The sequence below is a fragment of the Drosophila teissieri genome, chromosome X (assembly GCF_016746235.2).
Source record: "Drosophila teissieri strain GT53w chromosome X, Prin_Dtei_1.1, whole genome shotgun sequence".
NCBI classification, from domain to species: domain Eukaryota; kingdom Metazoa; phylum Arthropoda; class Insecta; order Diptera; family Drosophilidae; genus Drosophila; species Drosophila teissieri.
The window spans coordinates 1,621,372-1,634,369 of record NC_053034.1 but is presented as its reverse complement, the minus strand read 5'-3'; the positions used below and the strand labels follow the sequence as shown (position 1 = coordinate 1,634,369).

General features: G+C 45.2%; 2 protein-coding genes across 2 annotated transcripts in view; both read right to left on the bottom strand.

Annotated features, from left to right (window-relative positions):
• Positions 1-11,202, bottom strand: part of LOC122623415 — a 65,280-nt gene extending 54,078 nt beyond the window's left edge. The window contains exon 1 of the mRNA XM_043802570.1: positions 11,116-11,202. The gene's annotated coding sequence lies outside the window, so the exon portion shown is untranslated. The remainder of the gene's footprint in view (positions 1-11,115) is intronic.
• LOC122623416 lies at positions 9,368-10,303 on the bottom strand. The gene is made up of 2 exons (XM_043802571.1): positions 10,190-10,303; positions 9,368-10,131 (listed from the first exon to the last, which is right to left on the bottom strand). Exons 1-2 carry the CDS (start codon positions 10,201-10,203, stop codon positions 9,426-9,428), a joined length of 720 nt encoding a protein of 239 aa, XP_043658506.1. The 5' UTR covers positions 10,204-10,303; the 3' UTR covers positions 9,368-9,425.
• Positions 11,203-12,998: the final 1,796 nt, after the last annotated feature.

The window sequence follows — 12,998 nt, the reverse complement described above, 5'->3', positions numbered from 1 at the left end:
ATCTATGCTTTAAATTTGATGCCTTCGTCTAGCTGCGAACTCGTTCATTGTCAAATAGATATAAATGCGATTTACTTCTTGCTCAGCAAGTAGATTCAATTTATATTCATCTGTATGCTTATTTTTCCAGCATTATTTGTACTTTTCCGAGCCCCACCATCTTCCCAGACAAGCAGAGATCCATTTTCCCTTCTACTCACTCGCTAGACAGTGATGATTTTAAACTTGTGATGTCTTTGCAGTTTCAATTTGTCATAAGCAGGATAGAAGCAGAATACACAGACAATTTCGGTGTCGCAATCGTAAGCGGTGCGAGTATTGAGTAAGTATAATATTTAAGTATTTGTATCTCGGTGCGCAGGGTATTTGGAAGAGGAAGTAATTCTGGGGACAACTGGGGACAACTGGGGGGCAACACATGTTAACGGGCCGAAAAATAATTGGCAAATTGCACATTTATTCGCTGGGCTGATTGATGCCTAGCACACGGCCCCGAATTGCCCTTTTGCTTTTCTCCGGCGCTGCCAAAATCATTTAAAATAACATTTTCGCGTGGCCAGACGGCGAGACACTGCCACGGAAGTCACTTAATTTCAGTTCATTTTCCGCGTTCACAATTCATATCCGCTTGGGTTTTAGGATTCAGCACAGTTGTCGTAGGACATCGTGTCTGGGCGCCCAGATTGTTTCGAGGGAAATGAGGCACGCCACCAGACTGTCGATTCCACAGCAATGTGGAATGTTCGAGGCCTTTGGCGAGCCAAAAAAAGCATGTACATGTACATCCATGTACGTGTATGTACATCCGTGTACTTGAGGTCAGATGACCTGGACCGATTCAAATGATGTCCGCAGCCCCGTAGCCCAGCCACGAGTGTGAAATTGGCAGCCTTGGTCGAGCACAGTGGCACCGCCGATTTCATTTGCCTCATATTTACATTAATGTGCCGCATTCACATCCACATCCACACATTACGCCCGGGAAGAGCAGCCAGACACTTAACGTAAGCTGTTGCCATTCCCAGGCACATGCACATATGAATATACGAGTATGAATGCAAACACACAGACGCAGCAGCAGATATCCTTGGCATGCAGCATGCAGCAGGCGGCAGGCGGCATTTGCCTGCAAATATTGTTGCTAAACAGCACATGAAAAACAACTGTGATGTATGGAATGTCGCCCGCCTAATGAAAACACCAATTACTTCCGCACATTGGCACGTACCCACTCAAATGCTAACACTATTGGGCGAATGCGCCAGTCGAGTCGAATATGCAGGGCGCTTCCTCCTAAAAGCGCACATCCACATCCATATAGCTGAGTGCGCTTTTAGGGGCAATAATCAAGGTAACTGCGTGGTCCAATCGAGCCCCGCCCATTGTTACATGATGGTTGATTACGATCCCCCTTAGCGGGTCGCATCTGGTATCTCGGTATCTTGGTAGCTGGTGCTGCATTCTTTGGGAAATTGATATGCGAATGCCTGTCTATCTGGCATCTTAAAGGCGGCTTAAAGAGCTCAGGCATCGGCTTAGGCTGAGATACGCCCTCGTGGATACACACACACATAGCATAGAGTAGAAGAGTCGCGCTCGGGCTTGGGCTTGGGCTGGGGCTAAAATGAAATCTGGCAGGCAATTAAGAGGGCGGAATTGTTAAATTATTGCAACTTAATGCCGCGGGAAGGCCACGTCGCCACCGCCACCGCCACTTCCCCCCACAGCACCGCATGTGCATCACCCAACGTGCAGCCAAACAACACGTCTGCCGCTCAAGTTAATGAGATGTTAAAATGGAATCTGCTCAGCGTTCGCATTGTGTACTTTTTGGCTTGGTGAGCTCCACCACCATCTCCACCATCTCCGCCATCTCCATCTACATCTCCACCTGGCTGTTTGCCGACGACGCCAAAGCCGAAACCGAGCCAACTCCTTCAGCATGTTTGCCCCTGCTTTTTGCCGAGTTGTAACGTCAACTGCTCCCGGATGTCCTTTGCAGTTGCTGTTGTTCTCCTGTCGGCGCCTGCACCTGTATTATAATGGTATACAGTAGTCGCCTAATGACAAGGCATTAATAATATGCGTGGCAGATAAGACCGCGCTGAAACCGGTCTAAAACCGGAGCGTAGTCCCAATAAATTTGGCAGTCTGAGACACACACACTCGGCGGCGCACAGTATGCAAAAAGTATTATAATTACGTCTCCGAAACTGGGATACTAGACTTTCCTCTACCACATCGCCGAGATCATCGCCTTGACATCGAAACTAAAAGAGTTGAAGCTAAAGCAGTGGAAAAGTATGCAACGAATAGCGGATTTCCGTGACAGCCGTGAAAAATAAAACGATATTGTGCCATTAACAAGGACTACAAATTGTTGGGGTTTTATTGCCCTGCGATGTTGTTATATGTAGACGCAATCATGCATCTGGACGACAAACGACAACTTTAATCCTTTGGAAAATCGCTGTGACATCGCAGTTGCCCCACCAGAACGCCCCTGCAGCCCATCCTGCCAAGCGTGCCCATCCTGACCAGCCTGGCGTGCTTGTGTCAACAATATCAAAGGCTCCTCATGCACTCCCTGCAGCTTTGACACAGACTGATTGCCTTCAGTGCCTCGGCTGCCTTCTGCCTCCAGCCTTCTGCCACCGCTTCAAGTTGGGCTTCGCCTCTGCCCGGTTATCTTGTGCCCACCTGAGCACCTGTATAAATATGCGAAAAATCTCCGACACGGCACGGCAATACTACCCATGGCCATGGCCATGGCCAATTGTTCTATTGTCATCATAGTGAGGCAACTTGTTGGCGTTAACACCTTTGTCGCAACACGCAAAGGGCGTCAAGCACTGCCGACCACCACCGTTGCCATCCGTGGGGCACTAAATACACAGGCCGCCTGTATTCGCTTTAAGGTACATACTTATGGGGCATGCACCAAAATTACCAAACACTCACGGCCCCCACAACGTGTGCGTATCGAAGGAGAGTCCAGATATTATATATAGGTTTTATATAAGTCAAAAGTCAGAGAGAGAGAAAGAGAGAGACTTGCTTTTTTTCAATAGTTTATTTCCCTTGAATGGCAAGAGGTGCACAGCGCTTTGTTAGCGAAACTCCAATTAAGCTGACGAAAATAATTTTCCTGACTTAGTGCCGCGGGTATAAACGCGCCCTGCGTAGGGTATAAATTAAGTGCGCCCACAGCCAAGGAGAGCCAAGGAAAGCCAAGGAGCACAGATAAAGAAAATTAAAAACCACGTCCAGTGTGCCAACAATATGTCTGGGTCCAGGTCCAGGTCCAGGTTCAGGTCCATGTCCAGGTCCAGGTCCAGGGTCGCAACCTGCTGGGCGACCTGGCGGCGCAGCCATTTGTTAGTCTGCTGCGACCGCGAGTTGTTTCCTTAACCCGCCGCAGTCAAATCATAATTAGTTCTGCCTCCATATCCATAGTTGGCAGTGCACACAATCGTGGCCATAAGAAGGCATTCAATTCCTTGGACCGCACACCCCCCATTCAATTGCCATTTCCGCAGACACATCTCGCTTGGAGACATGCGAAGGAGCAGGAGGATTTAAATCTAGAATCTGCAAAACACCAACAAACAAACAAACGAACAAACGCCGACGTATTTCGGGGATAAATAAGCGATCTCGCTGGTTGAAAGCAGCAGTAAACTGGATTTATAGATGTCCATGTTTCACTCGCAGTTTTGCCCAACTAACGCAGCCGTTTGAGCAGCCAAGAGGGGGAGTACTGCATCCATCCACAAGTGACTTACATTTGGCCAGAGTGAGCAGCGAAAGAGGCTAACTGGCCGGCTTAGACTAGACTATTGGCCGACACATTGCAAGATAATAAATTCGGTATCGCAGCCCGATTCTCCTGCACTGCAGTAAATGGTAAATGAAGCGTTTGCCAGCGAATGTATGCAAAGCTGTTTCCGTTTTATAGTTATAGCCGTGGCTTAATGTGCTTCTGTTTCTGTTTTTGTTTCTGTTGCTCTTGTGTTTCGATTTCAGTGACCGTTCCGTGCCGTTCGCGCTTTTAAATTTCGTTGTCCGGATGGCCAGAAACGCACATCGAGGGGGTAAACAGAGCGCAGACAGATAGACAGACAGACGGACAGACTGTCGCACTACCACGAGCAGAAAGCACTTACACTACGGCCAATTTTTATTGTCATGTGCTGGCTCTGACTCTGGCTCTGGCTCTGGGTCCATTGATTCCGTCGCACGGCCACGGCCACGTCCCCTGCCATGATTATGTACTAATAAAAAGGTAAAAATGCCTCAATTTCACTGCTTTTTGTAGGCGAGTCAGCCAACCGATTGAGGATGATTGCGGATTACGCCGGGGGAGTAGAATCGTACGTGGGACCTGGGGCTGGGCCTCGATTTTTTGGCTTCATACTGCAGCCGGGTATATGTAGGTATAGGTATAGGTATAGGCATTGTTGTTCTGCCTGCACGGTGGCCAAATAGCTAATTTCGGATGTAGTATACCGCTATGGGGCTTAACTGAAAGTCTCCCTAAACTGCTACTGCTACTGCTGCTGCAATCGTTTCGCCTCCCAGTTGACTTACTATCATTGATTTTAAACGTTGTTTGCATTACATTTTCAATGGCAAAATATGCTATATTTAGAGTAATGCGGTGGTGGACCTGGAATAAGGGCTCATCCCACCTGGCCATCTGACCAAAAACCGAGATCCGCATCGATTGAGTCGCCAGCAGCAAGTGCTGGGGAAGATTTATGCCGTCTACGCTATGTTCGTTACCCGTTTCTCCAACCATTGGACGAGTGTTGTCTGCTGCTGCTGCTACTGCTGCTGCTGCTGCTACTGCTGGTGCATTGAAAATACGCAAAAAAGGAAGAAAATGATGAATTTCCATACCATACTATACCTAACCTATACGTATACCTACCTACTATACCTACATCTATAACTACACCTCCTACACCTATACTATACGTGCCCGTTTCAAATGCCTGGTGCCCTGGTGCTCCGGCACACCCTCGCCGATCCCGATCCGGCTGCCTTCCGTTCTGACCATCCAGCCATCCGATGGCTCTGACAGCACTAGCAACAGCAGCAGCAGCAGCAGCAACAGCAGCAGCAGCAGCAGCAGCAACAGCAGCAGCAACAACAGCAGCAACAGTTCAAAGGTGCGCTCTCACGACATCGTCGAGCATCGTCATGGCCCAGCGCTGCCAAATCCCCGCCAGCACGACGAGCGGCTCGTGTCACTGATTTCGCCGACGACGACGACGACAACGACGACGAAGCCTTCCATGGAGCTGGGTGTGGGTGGCACTGGGTGGCAATGGGTGACATGGGCGGAGTGGCTGGAGAGGCAGGATGGGGCCGACGAAGAGTGATGCTGCTGGGTCGCGGAGCAGCAGTGCAATGCCATTGTGTTGTGGATACGTTGCGTCGCCTCTCTGCGGAAGGGGCAGACATGCCACCCACCCCACCCCAGCCCAGCCCAGCTTGGCTCAATCCACCCGCCACACACACACATTTGCTCACTCACTCACACACAAACACCCATTCGGCACACCTATTTAATGCATGTGCGCTCACACACGACGTATACGTATACGTGCTTGTGTGTATACAACAAGCCCTTGTTTCGCCCACTGGAATCGGGGGTTGAAAAGCATAGCATCGCACTGGCCTTTCTCTTGCCCTGCAAAAAGTTTTCATTTTGAACGAGAATCAGTTGTGGGTTCATTCGATTCGGGACGTTCGAGGCGGAAGTACGAGTATATGCCAACGCGCTTGGCCTACAAAAGTATTTATTACGCTTCGAGTTCGCGTGAGCCGTACCGAGTTTTTTTCCAGTTACTTTACAAAAATGTTGTGTTTATTTCGGAACATTTTTTTTTGTTGTGAACCTCATCAAATGCCTCAAAGGTGTATATTCTTTTCCTACGCATAGGAAATCTGCCGTGTGCTTTTATGTAAGTTACTTAAGCAAATAATATTAGGAACATTCGCACTGCCAGCTGTTCGCAAAGCGGAGACGGAAGTCAACAAGTTTCCCAGTGCTTCCCGGATGACTTCGCAATCCAACTAGTAATGGCAGCCGGTAAGAAAAACCTTCTTAAGATGTTCGAAAAGTGATGGAAAATGTTCGCAGAGTTAGTTCTGAATGCAAATCGCAAGTAAGTGCAGCACTATACTGCTCAAACAAAGCGGTTGATACAGCTCAAGATGCAGTTCATAGGGTAAATGGTAACAGGTGTCTGCAACATAGGTCACAGCTTCGAAAGTTTTATCACAAGTTCTTTTCGAGCCAGGCTATTAGAAGAGCCTAAAGGGTGTAACAGGTGGAAAAAGAAGTTTCGATCTGCATTCTCGTGAAAAACATGACGGCAAGTTCCGTAAAGATTTTAAGTTTACCAAGTTAGCAAGATGCAACCAAAATAGGTGTATATTATGGGTGATATTTAGTTGTCCAAATCTAGATAGCTTGAGTTTCCAGCTCTCATAACTCATGCCACATTGTGTTACTCCAAAATTAAATTACTGGAGCAAGTAGAGTAGAGTGTGATCACTATGTTGGCCAAGCGGTCAGGCGGTGCTTTGTGGACTGAGCACAATGAGCAGCCACTGACCATGTTTCCACTCCTGGATGTCATGGGCTCTTTCTTGCTATGGGAGCATAATTACAGCGCGCTCGGTCGCCAGTCAGTCAGTCAGTCAGCCAGTTAGTTAGTCAGCCATCCAACGAACAACGAACAACCAGTGAGCAACAAACCAACCAACCAAGCAGTCAGTCAAACAAACGGCCATCCGGCCATCGAACTATATCTTTGTCCACGGTCATGGTCTATTGCCTTGGCAGTGCTCTGCTCTTGGACCATTGGACCACATTTGAGTTGCAGCCGTGGGCAATCGCTTGGGCTCGAGCTCGAATACAGAACGTTATTGTGTGCGATCGGAGGGATAGGCTAAACTTTAATGCGATTTCTACCCTCCAATAACTCCGTCTACTCTCTACTCTATACTGTCTACTGCCGACTGGCTACATTTTGCCACTGCGATGAGGCAGTTCTGGGTCGAGTGGGTAAGGCAATCCCCTTTCCGTGGGCTCCAACGGCAATCTGTGGCTCAACTGGGTACGGGATCACCTCACATGGTTTGTTTTTCACGCACAGCTTGGATACTTGGTTACTCTCCTCGGGAGTCAATGTTCCACAGATGCAAAGGCATTTAGATAGCCCAAGGATCGCAGAGTCCCCTCACTTGAGATTCGCCCAGACTTCGAAGAGATAAGGGTTTTCTGGCCGTAGGCGGGTGGAGTCAGGAACAGGACAGAAGAGCAACCATTTTAGGACATTTTCGACTGTCAAGGCAAAAGCTAACTTGGCTGTCGAAACAAAAGCGAGTGATAAATTCTCAAACAGATGACGGCGACAGTAGACGGTAGCACCGGAAATGTGCGTGTTACAATACCACACTCAACACACACTCAATACACACTCCACACACACTCAACAGACTCAACAAATATACACTGTTCCTGCGACTGTGACAGTACACGATACATTTGTCGACTTCCGCTTCATTGGGTGGTGTGCGTAAGTGTTTGCCACAACAAAGAGGTTTCACAACATCCGCACTCACATCCGTTGCCACCACTACCGCCGCCGTTGCTGCTGCACGCTGAATGGCAACAAAAACAAAAAATTATAAAATGAAATTAGGTACAATAAACTTTATGTAGTTTCATTCTTGTTCCGCATGTTTCATGTGCAACTTTGAGTACCTGTGCGTCGAATGATGCATTGTATTCCTGTATGCCCGTATTCCTGTATGCCTGTCTTCCTGCCACACACCCACTGCCACTGCCACTTTCCTCATTCATCAGAGTTACTTGAGCAGCAGAAAGTACTCGTCCCACACAAATCTCCATGAAATATCTTAATTTCGCATGTACGTGCATCGACGTAAATGGCATTTTATGTGAAAATCACATTTGCATATGCTAATGCGAAAACCGATCACCAACAACTAAACATATTCCCATATTTCCCTGTTCCATAGAAGAGCACATTTACTCTGCCAAACAACGAAAGCAAAAAGGAGAACATATTTATGATCAACGCCAAAGGTAGGACCAACTTGTTGCTTTAAAAAGTCGCTAGTGGGCTTTAACCAACTTCGATGCGGTTGTCTCGGTTTTAATATAATTAGGCACTGAAAATTCTATTATGCTATTATTGTATCGAAACAAAAATACTTGTGCGGCTTGCCGAGTGCAACATCGCCGTTCTAGCTGACTTTGTGTCCAATAATTCGATTTAGTCACTTTTTACCGAGCGAACAACCCCGATCAATAGAGAGACCAGGGCCAGCCTTTAATGGCACTTTGAGTGCATTAGATCCAAAGTGGCTGGTTGCAAACTTTATTATTGTATCCGAGTACCAATACCCATGCAGCCAGCTACCCCATCAAATGGAATATATGCAGATGCGGATACAAATGGGGTATTGCATTCATATTCACGAATCAGCTAGCTACATTGGTGTGAAGCATCATAACCTTCGTTTCTTGTTCTACTTATTCGCTCACTTCAAAAGCCATCAAAACTAAACACCCTACTACTTTTCGCACCATAAACACAACAGACGACACCATGACACCAGTTGATGTGAGTCAATTGGCACTGCCGAATAAGCGTATGAATACCTTGTGCTGTCTGGCATTAAAGCATTAAACCAACCTGCATATCCTTGGGACAGATATACTTGCACTCGTACCTTGCGAATGTTCGAATGTTTGAATGTTCGAATGCTGGCAAGGTACTGCAACATTTGTCCTCATCCAGCTTAGCTCCCATTACCATAGCAAGTCCTATTAGGTCGCACTTGCATTCCCCCTGCAGAGTTGAACTCAGAACTGGAATGAAGATGTCGCCGCTTTGCAAAATTGGTTATTACCACGTTCTGACACGGATCTGACGCCAGACACAGATACGTACGTATGTATGACCGGCAGATCCGAGCGCCACATACGCCCAGGCCACATACCTTTTTCCAACTTGCTGGTAGGCGATATCCAAGAAAACAAGCCACTCTCGCCAGCTGGCGGGCAAATGTGTTTATGTGCCTTTTGCGCCACAGAACTGTCATCAGGAAAACGACAAGGCAAATACCCCGAAAGCAAATGTCTTGTTCTGGTCGTTCTGCCAGTGAACCAACTTCGTTCCTGGCGTTGCAAAGCCTGGGTAATTTGGGGTGCTAGCACTTCAGTGCTTAGCTCAGCTTCCTGTTTAATGCTGGTTGTGCTGCGCCAGTCTGGCTTGGCATCTGGATTAATTGGGATGCTGTTTGGCATATTTAAAGGACGCAGTAAGACGAGCAAAAACTTGATTTTTTAATCACACTTGCTCTATTTGCATTTCTGTTCATAAGAGTCCGCGCAGGCAAGAAATCACCACTAGCAGGTGTGCCAAACTAATCCAATAGCACAAGTTCCTCGAAAGTTCCTGGCCACCCGTGGGGATTTCCAAAGGAACAACAACGGGCGCTTGCAGACCATCTCTAGAGATCATCTCTGCGCAGTTCCCTGAGTCTGCAGTGCATTCACATTCAGAGGAGCACGGCTTCCTTGGCCCCAAGAAATTACCCTCTGAGTGCACTTTCCACAGCCTGTGAGCTGACGTATTCACTCGCTGCTGATGCAACCGGTGATCAAAAGACCGTCTTCGGTGCATTACATTTGGAACAAGCCTGGCACTTTGATGGCAACTTAAACCACTTTTTCCCATACGACAGCTAGTTGGTGCCAGCAGATGGGTCGTGGTCCTACTGGGAACTGGAAAACTCATTGCAGTATTTCGTTTTGATACAATGACGCGTTTAAATGAATCCATTGAGGAGGCACTGTGAATAGTTCGCATTAGTTCGTTCATCGAGGGGTTGGAGAGATAGACGCTATCTGTGCCCGCTGGTAATTGAACGTTATCATGAGCCAAATATGTGTTGCTGTTGCCTCTTTCGCGACTGTCTGCATTGGCCATGGCCATAATAAGCGTTGGCTCACTGTCAGCGTCACCATCCTTGCGCCTGGGTGTTCTTTTCTTGGCGCCTTTTACAAACGCACGACAGCCTCTAACGAATTTGTGATGTGTCTTTTCAAAAAGGTTATTTATGATTATTTTGGACTTACAGTTGCATCCACATTGTATTGGAAACGCGCTTATAAGAGAAATTTAGTGAGTGTGCTCAGTGTTTTGGCCCGTGGCAATTGTGAAGTTTTTGACTTTTATCTCTGGGCTACCTGAGCTCAATAAACTTATGACTAAGGTGACTCTGAGGTATGTACATATATTCAGTTCCTAGCCCAAAGATTCGTATAAACACCTTTTAATTTTCCACTTAATTTAGCTTGAACCCAACTTCGAAACTGAGCCCCTGTCCCAATTTGTTTCCAGTGCAATTTGTGTAGCCGTAGCCTTCTGCTGCTTTTTGGCCCCGAGGATGGCGGCATGAACCGAACTGTCTGCATTTTATAAGCAATACGGCACACAGGCATGACTGCCACTGACTGCCACGCTGTCGGATTAAGTGCCACCGCCGCCTCCCTGCCACTGAGCACATTTCCGTTAAAAGTAAATTACATTTTATTTGCTTTTAAGTGAATTATTTACTTTCTTGCTTGTCGCTGCTTTACAACCGGCAACCAACCAGGCAGCACCTGCACATACTTCCAGCACATTCCCAGATTTCCCAAATGGTCTTAGCATAAACTGCGATATCCGAACAGTTGGGAGATATCAAAGTATTCATACAATTTTCTCTATTTTCCAGCAGGAAATCCATTTATGCGGCACTTGCCGATAGTGTGAAATAACAAAATGCTCCTTGCAACTGCCACTGCAACTGCAACTTAAGAGAGAGACCAACTGCAAAGCATCCTCACTGAAGTCGGGTTTCGTTAGCAGCGGGCTGTTTTAAAAAATTCAACAAGTTCGTTGTCGACGAAACCTGCATGCTGTGTGGAAAATCAACGCTCAAGGCCGCCCTCGGATCTACGCTTGTACAACCCAATTGTTTTCGGTTCACTTTGAAGGGATTATGAAATTGAGGACTTACCGGGCTAGTTAGCTGCATCGCTTCGATTCAAGTTGCCTTGAATCCTCGGAATACATTTCAGCTCGGCTCCAAGGGATTCTTACGTGCAACCACGGGCGCCATCTGAAAATGGAAAATGAAATGGGGCGTTCTGTGAATAATTTGCTGTTAACATTAGCCTGCTATGCTAGGTAACTAAACTAAAAATGTATAAATTATGCTTGTAAATCCAAACCAGCTTAAAGTTTTAAAGTGGCCAATATATAAAACAAAAAATCGTTGCAGATTAAACACATTTTATTTCGTTTTTCTTTCTTTTTGCTTCCAACAGGTAAGTCAAAGTATAAGTAAACATAATAGTACAAAATATTCCATCGATATTAGCAATACACTACAATGTCATGTAAAAATACTTACATTTACTGAAAAAGATACCTACCAATATCGAAATATATTCCAATGCCTTACAAGCGACGCAGCTATACACGATACCTATGGCAACCATACGATACGATTGTAATCCCAACAATCGGAATCTACTCACCTGACATTATTCCCCATCAATCCCCTGGTTCAATACGCAATGTAGGTACAGTACATAGCTAATAGATCCGAAGGTTCGCGATTTGTAAATAAATAGTCGTATCCTGTTTTGTTCTCTATATATTATTGGTAATTTATTAAATTTCATTTACATTAGTTGGAGACCGAACGATTGTGTAAATATTCATAGGCTTATAGGGTTTAAGTTTCGTCTTCAATGACGTGGGGATCATTTTATTGGCTGACAGTCGATTATAAAACAAAAAGGCCATCGTAAAATCTATTTTAAAAGTTTGAATTATTGATACATTCCTTCTTCTTTTTTTGCCGACTTAAATGTTTAAGGTAGCTGTTAACAATGCTTTTGCTCGCTTTTAATCTATTTGAATCGTCTGGCTATTTGCACTAAATTTTGATCAAGTTTTGAACAAAGATTTACGTATAATTGTGTATTTATATGTATTAAGCTACGCATATACTGATTTCCTGGTACATACGGATTTCTTTCTTTAAAAACTAAACGAGCAATTTTGGATGCCTGCATTTGATTTTGACGTACTTGCAAGTATTCAATTCAGTGTTTAAAAGAATATTTCTTAAGCTGCAAATAGAATTTGTAATTTTCCGACTAGACTGTTACTATTTTGGAATTTTATTGATTCGCGTTATCCAAGCGAATTTCTTGAAACATGGACAAGCGAAGTTCCAGTGTAGGAAGTGTAAACCTAGTTTTTATTAAAGTTTGTTCTGTGTATTTAGATATTAAGTGTTTATTATTTGCTTAAATCGTTTGGATATATGCACTAATCTTTTTCAAGAACAAAGTTTTACGTATAAGTGTGTATTTCTATATATTAAGTTATGCATATATTGATTTCCTGGTACAAACGGGCTTGTTTATAAACTAAAGAAAATCCATCTATATTTGGATGTCTGCATTGCTAATTTCCTAAACCCACTAATCCATCAAAATTGCAAGTTTCGGTGGAATCAAAAAGTATTTAATGGTAACAAAAATGTGTTTTTGGCTCGAAAATAGAAATCCATTCAGCATAATTATACTGTTTATTTCTTTGGTAGTTTGATATTCGTTTCGTAAACTTAGTGAAATATGCGTAAGCAATGCCTAATGGATGCCTAATTGGGAAAGCCCAAAAGTAAAGTTTGTGGTCTAACCTTTTTAGCCAGGAAGTGAATAATGAATGAATGGTTGAATGGTTTTTGATTTCAGGAGTACTTGATCTGCAATATTAATTTAGAATGTTGTGTCTCAGCTAATTTATTGGTTACAGTCCTTTAACTTCGAAAACTTCAAATGGATAGCTGCCCCCGAACGGATTGTAAAGCATATGCTTTAATAA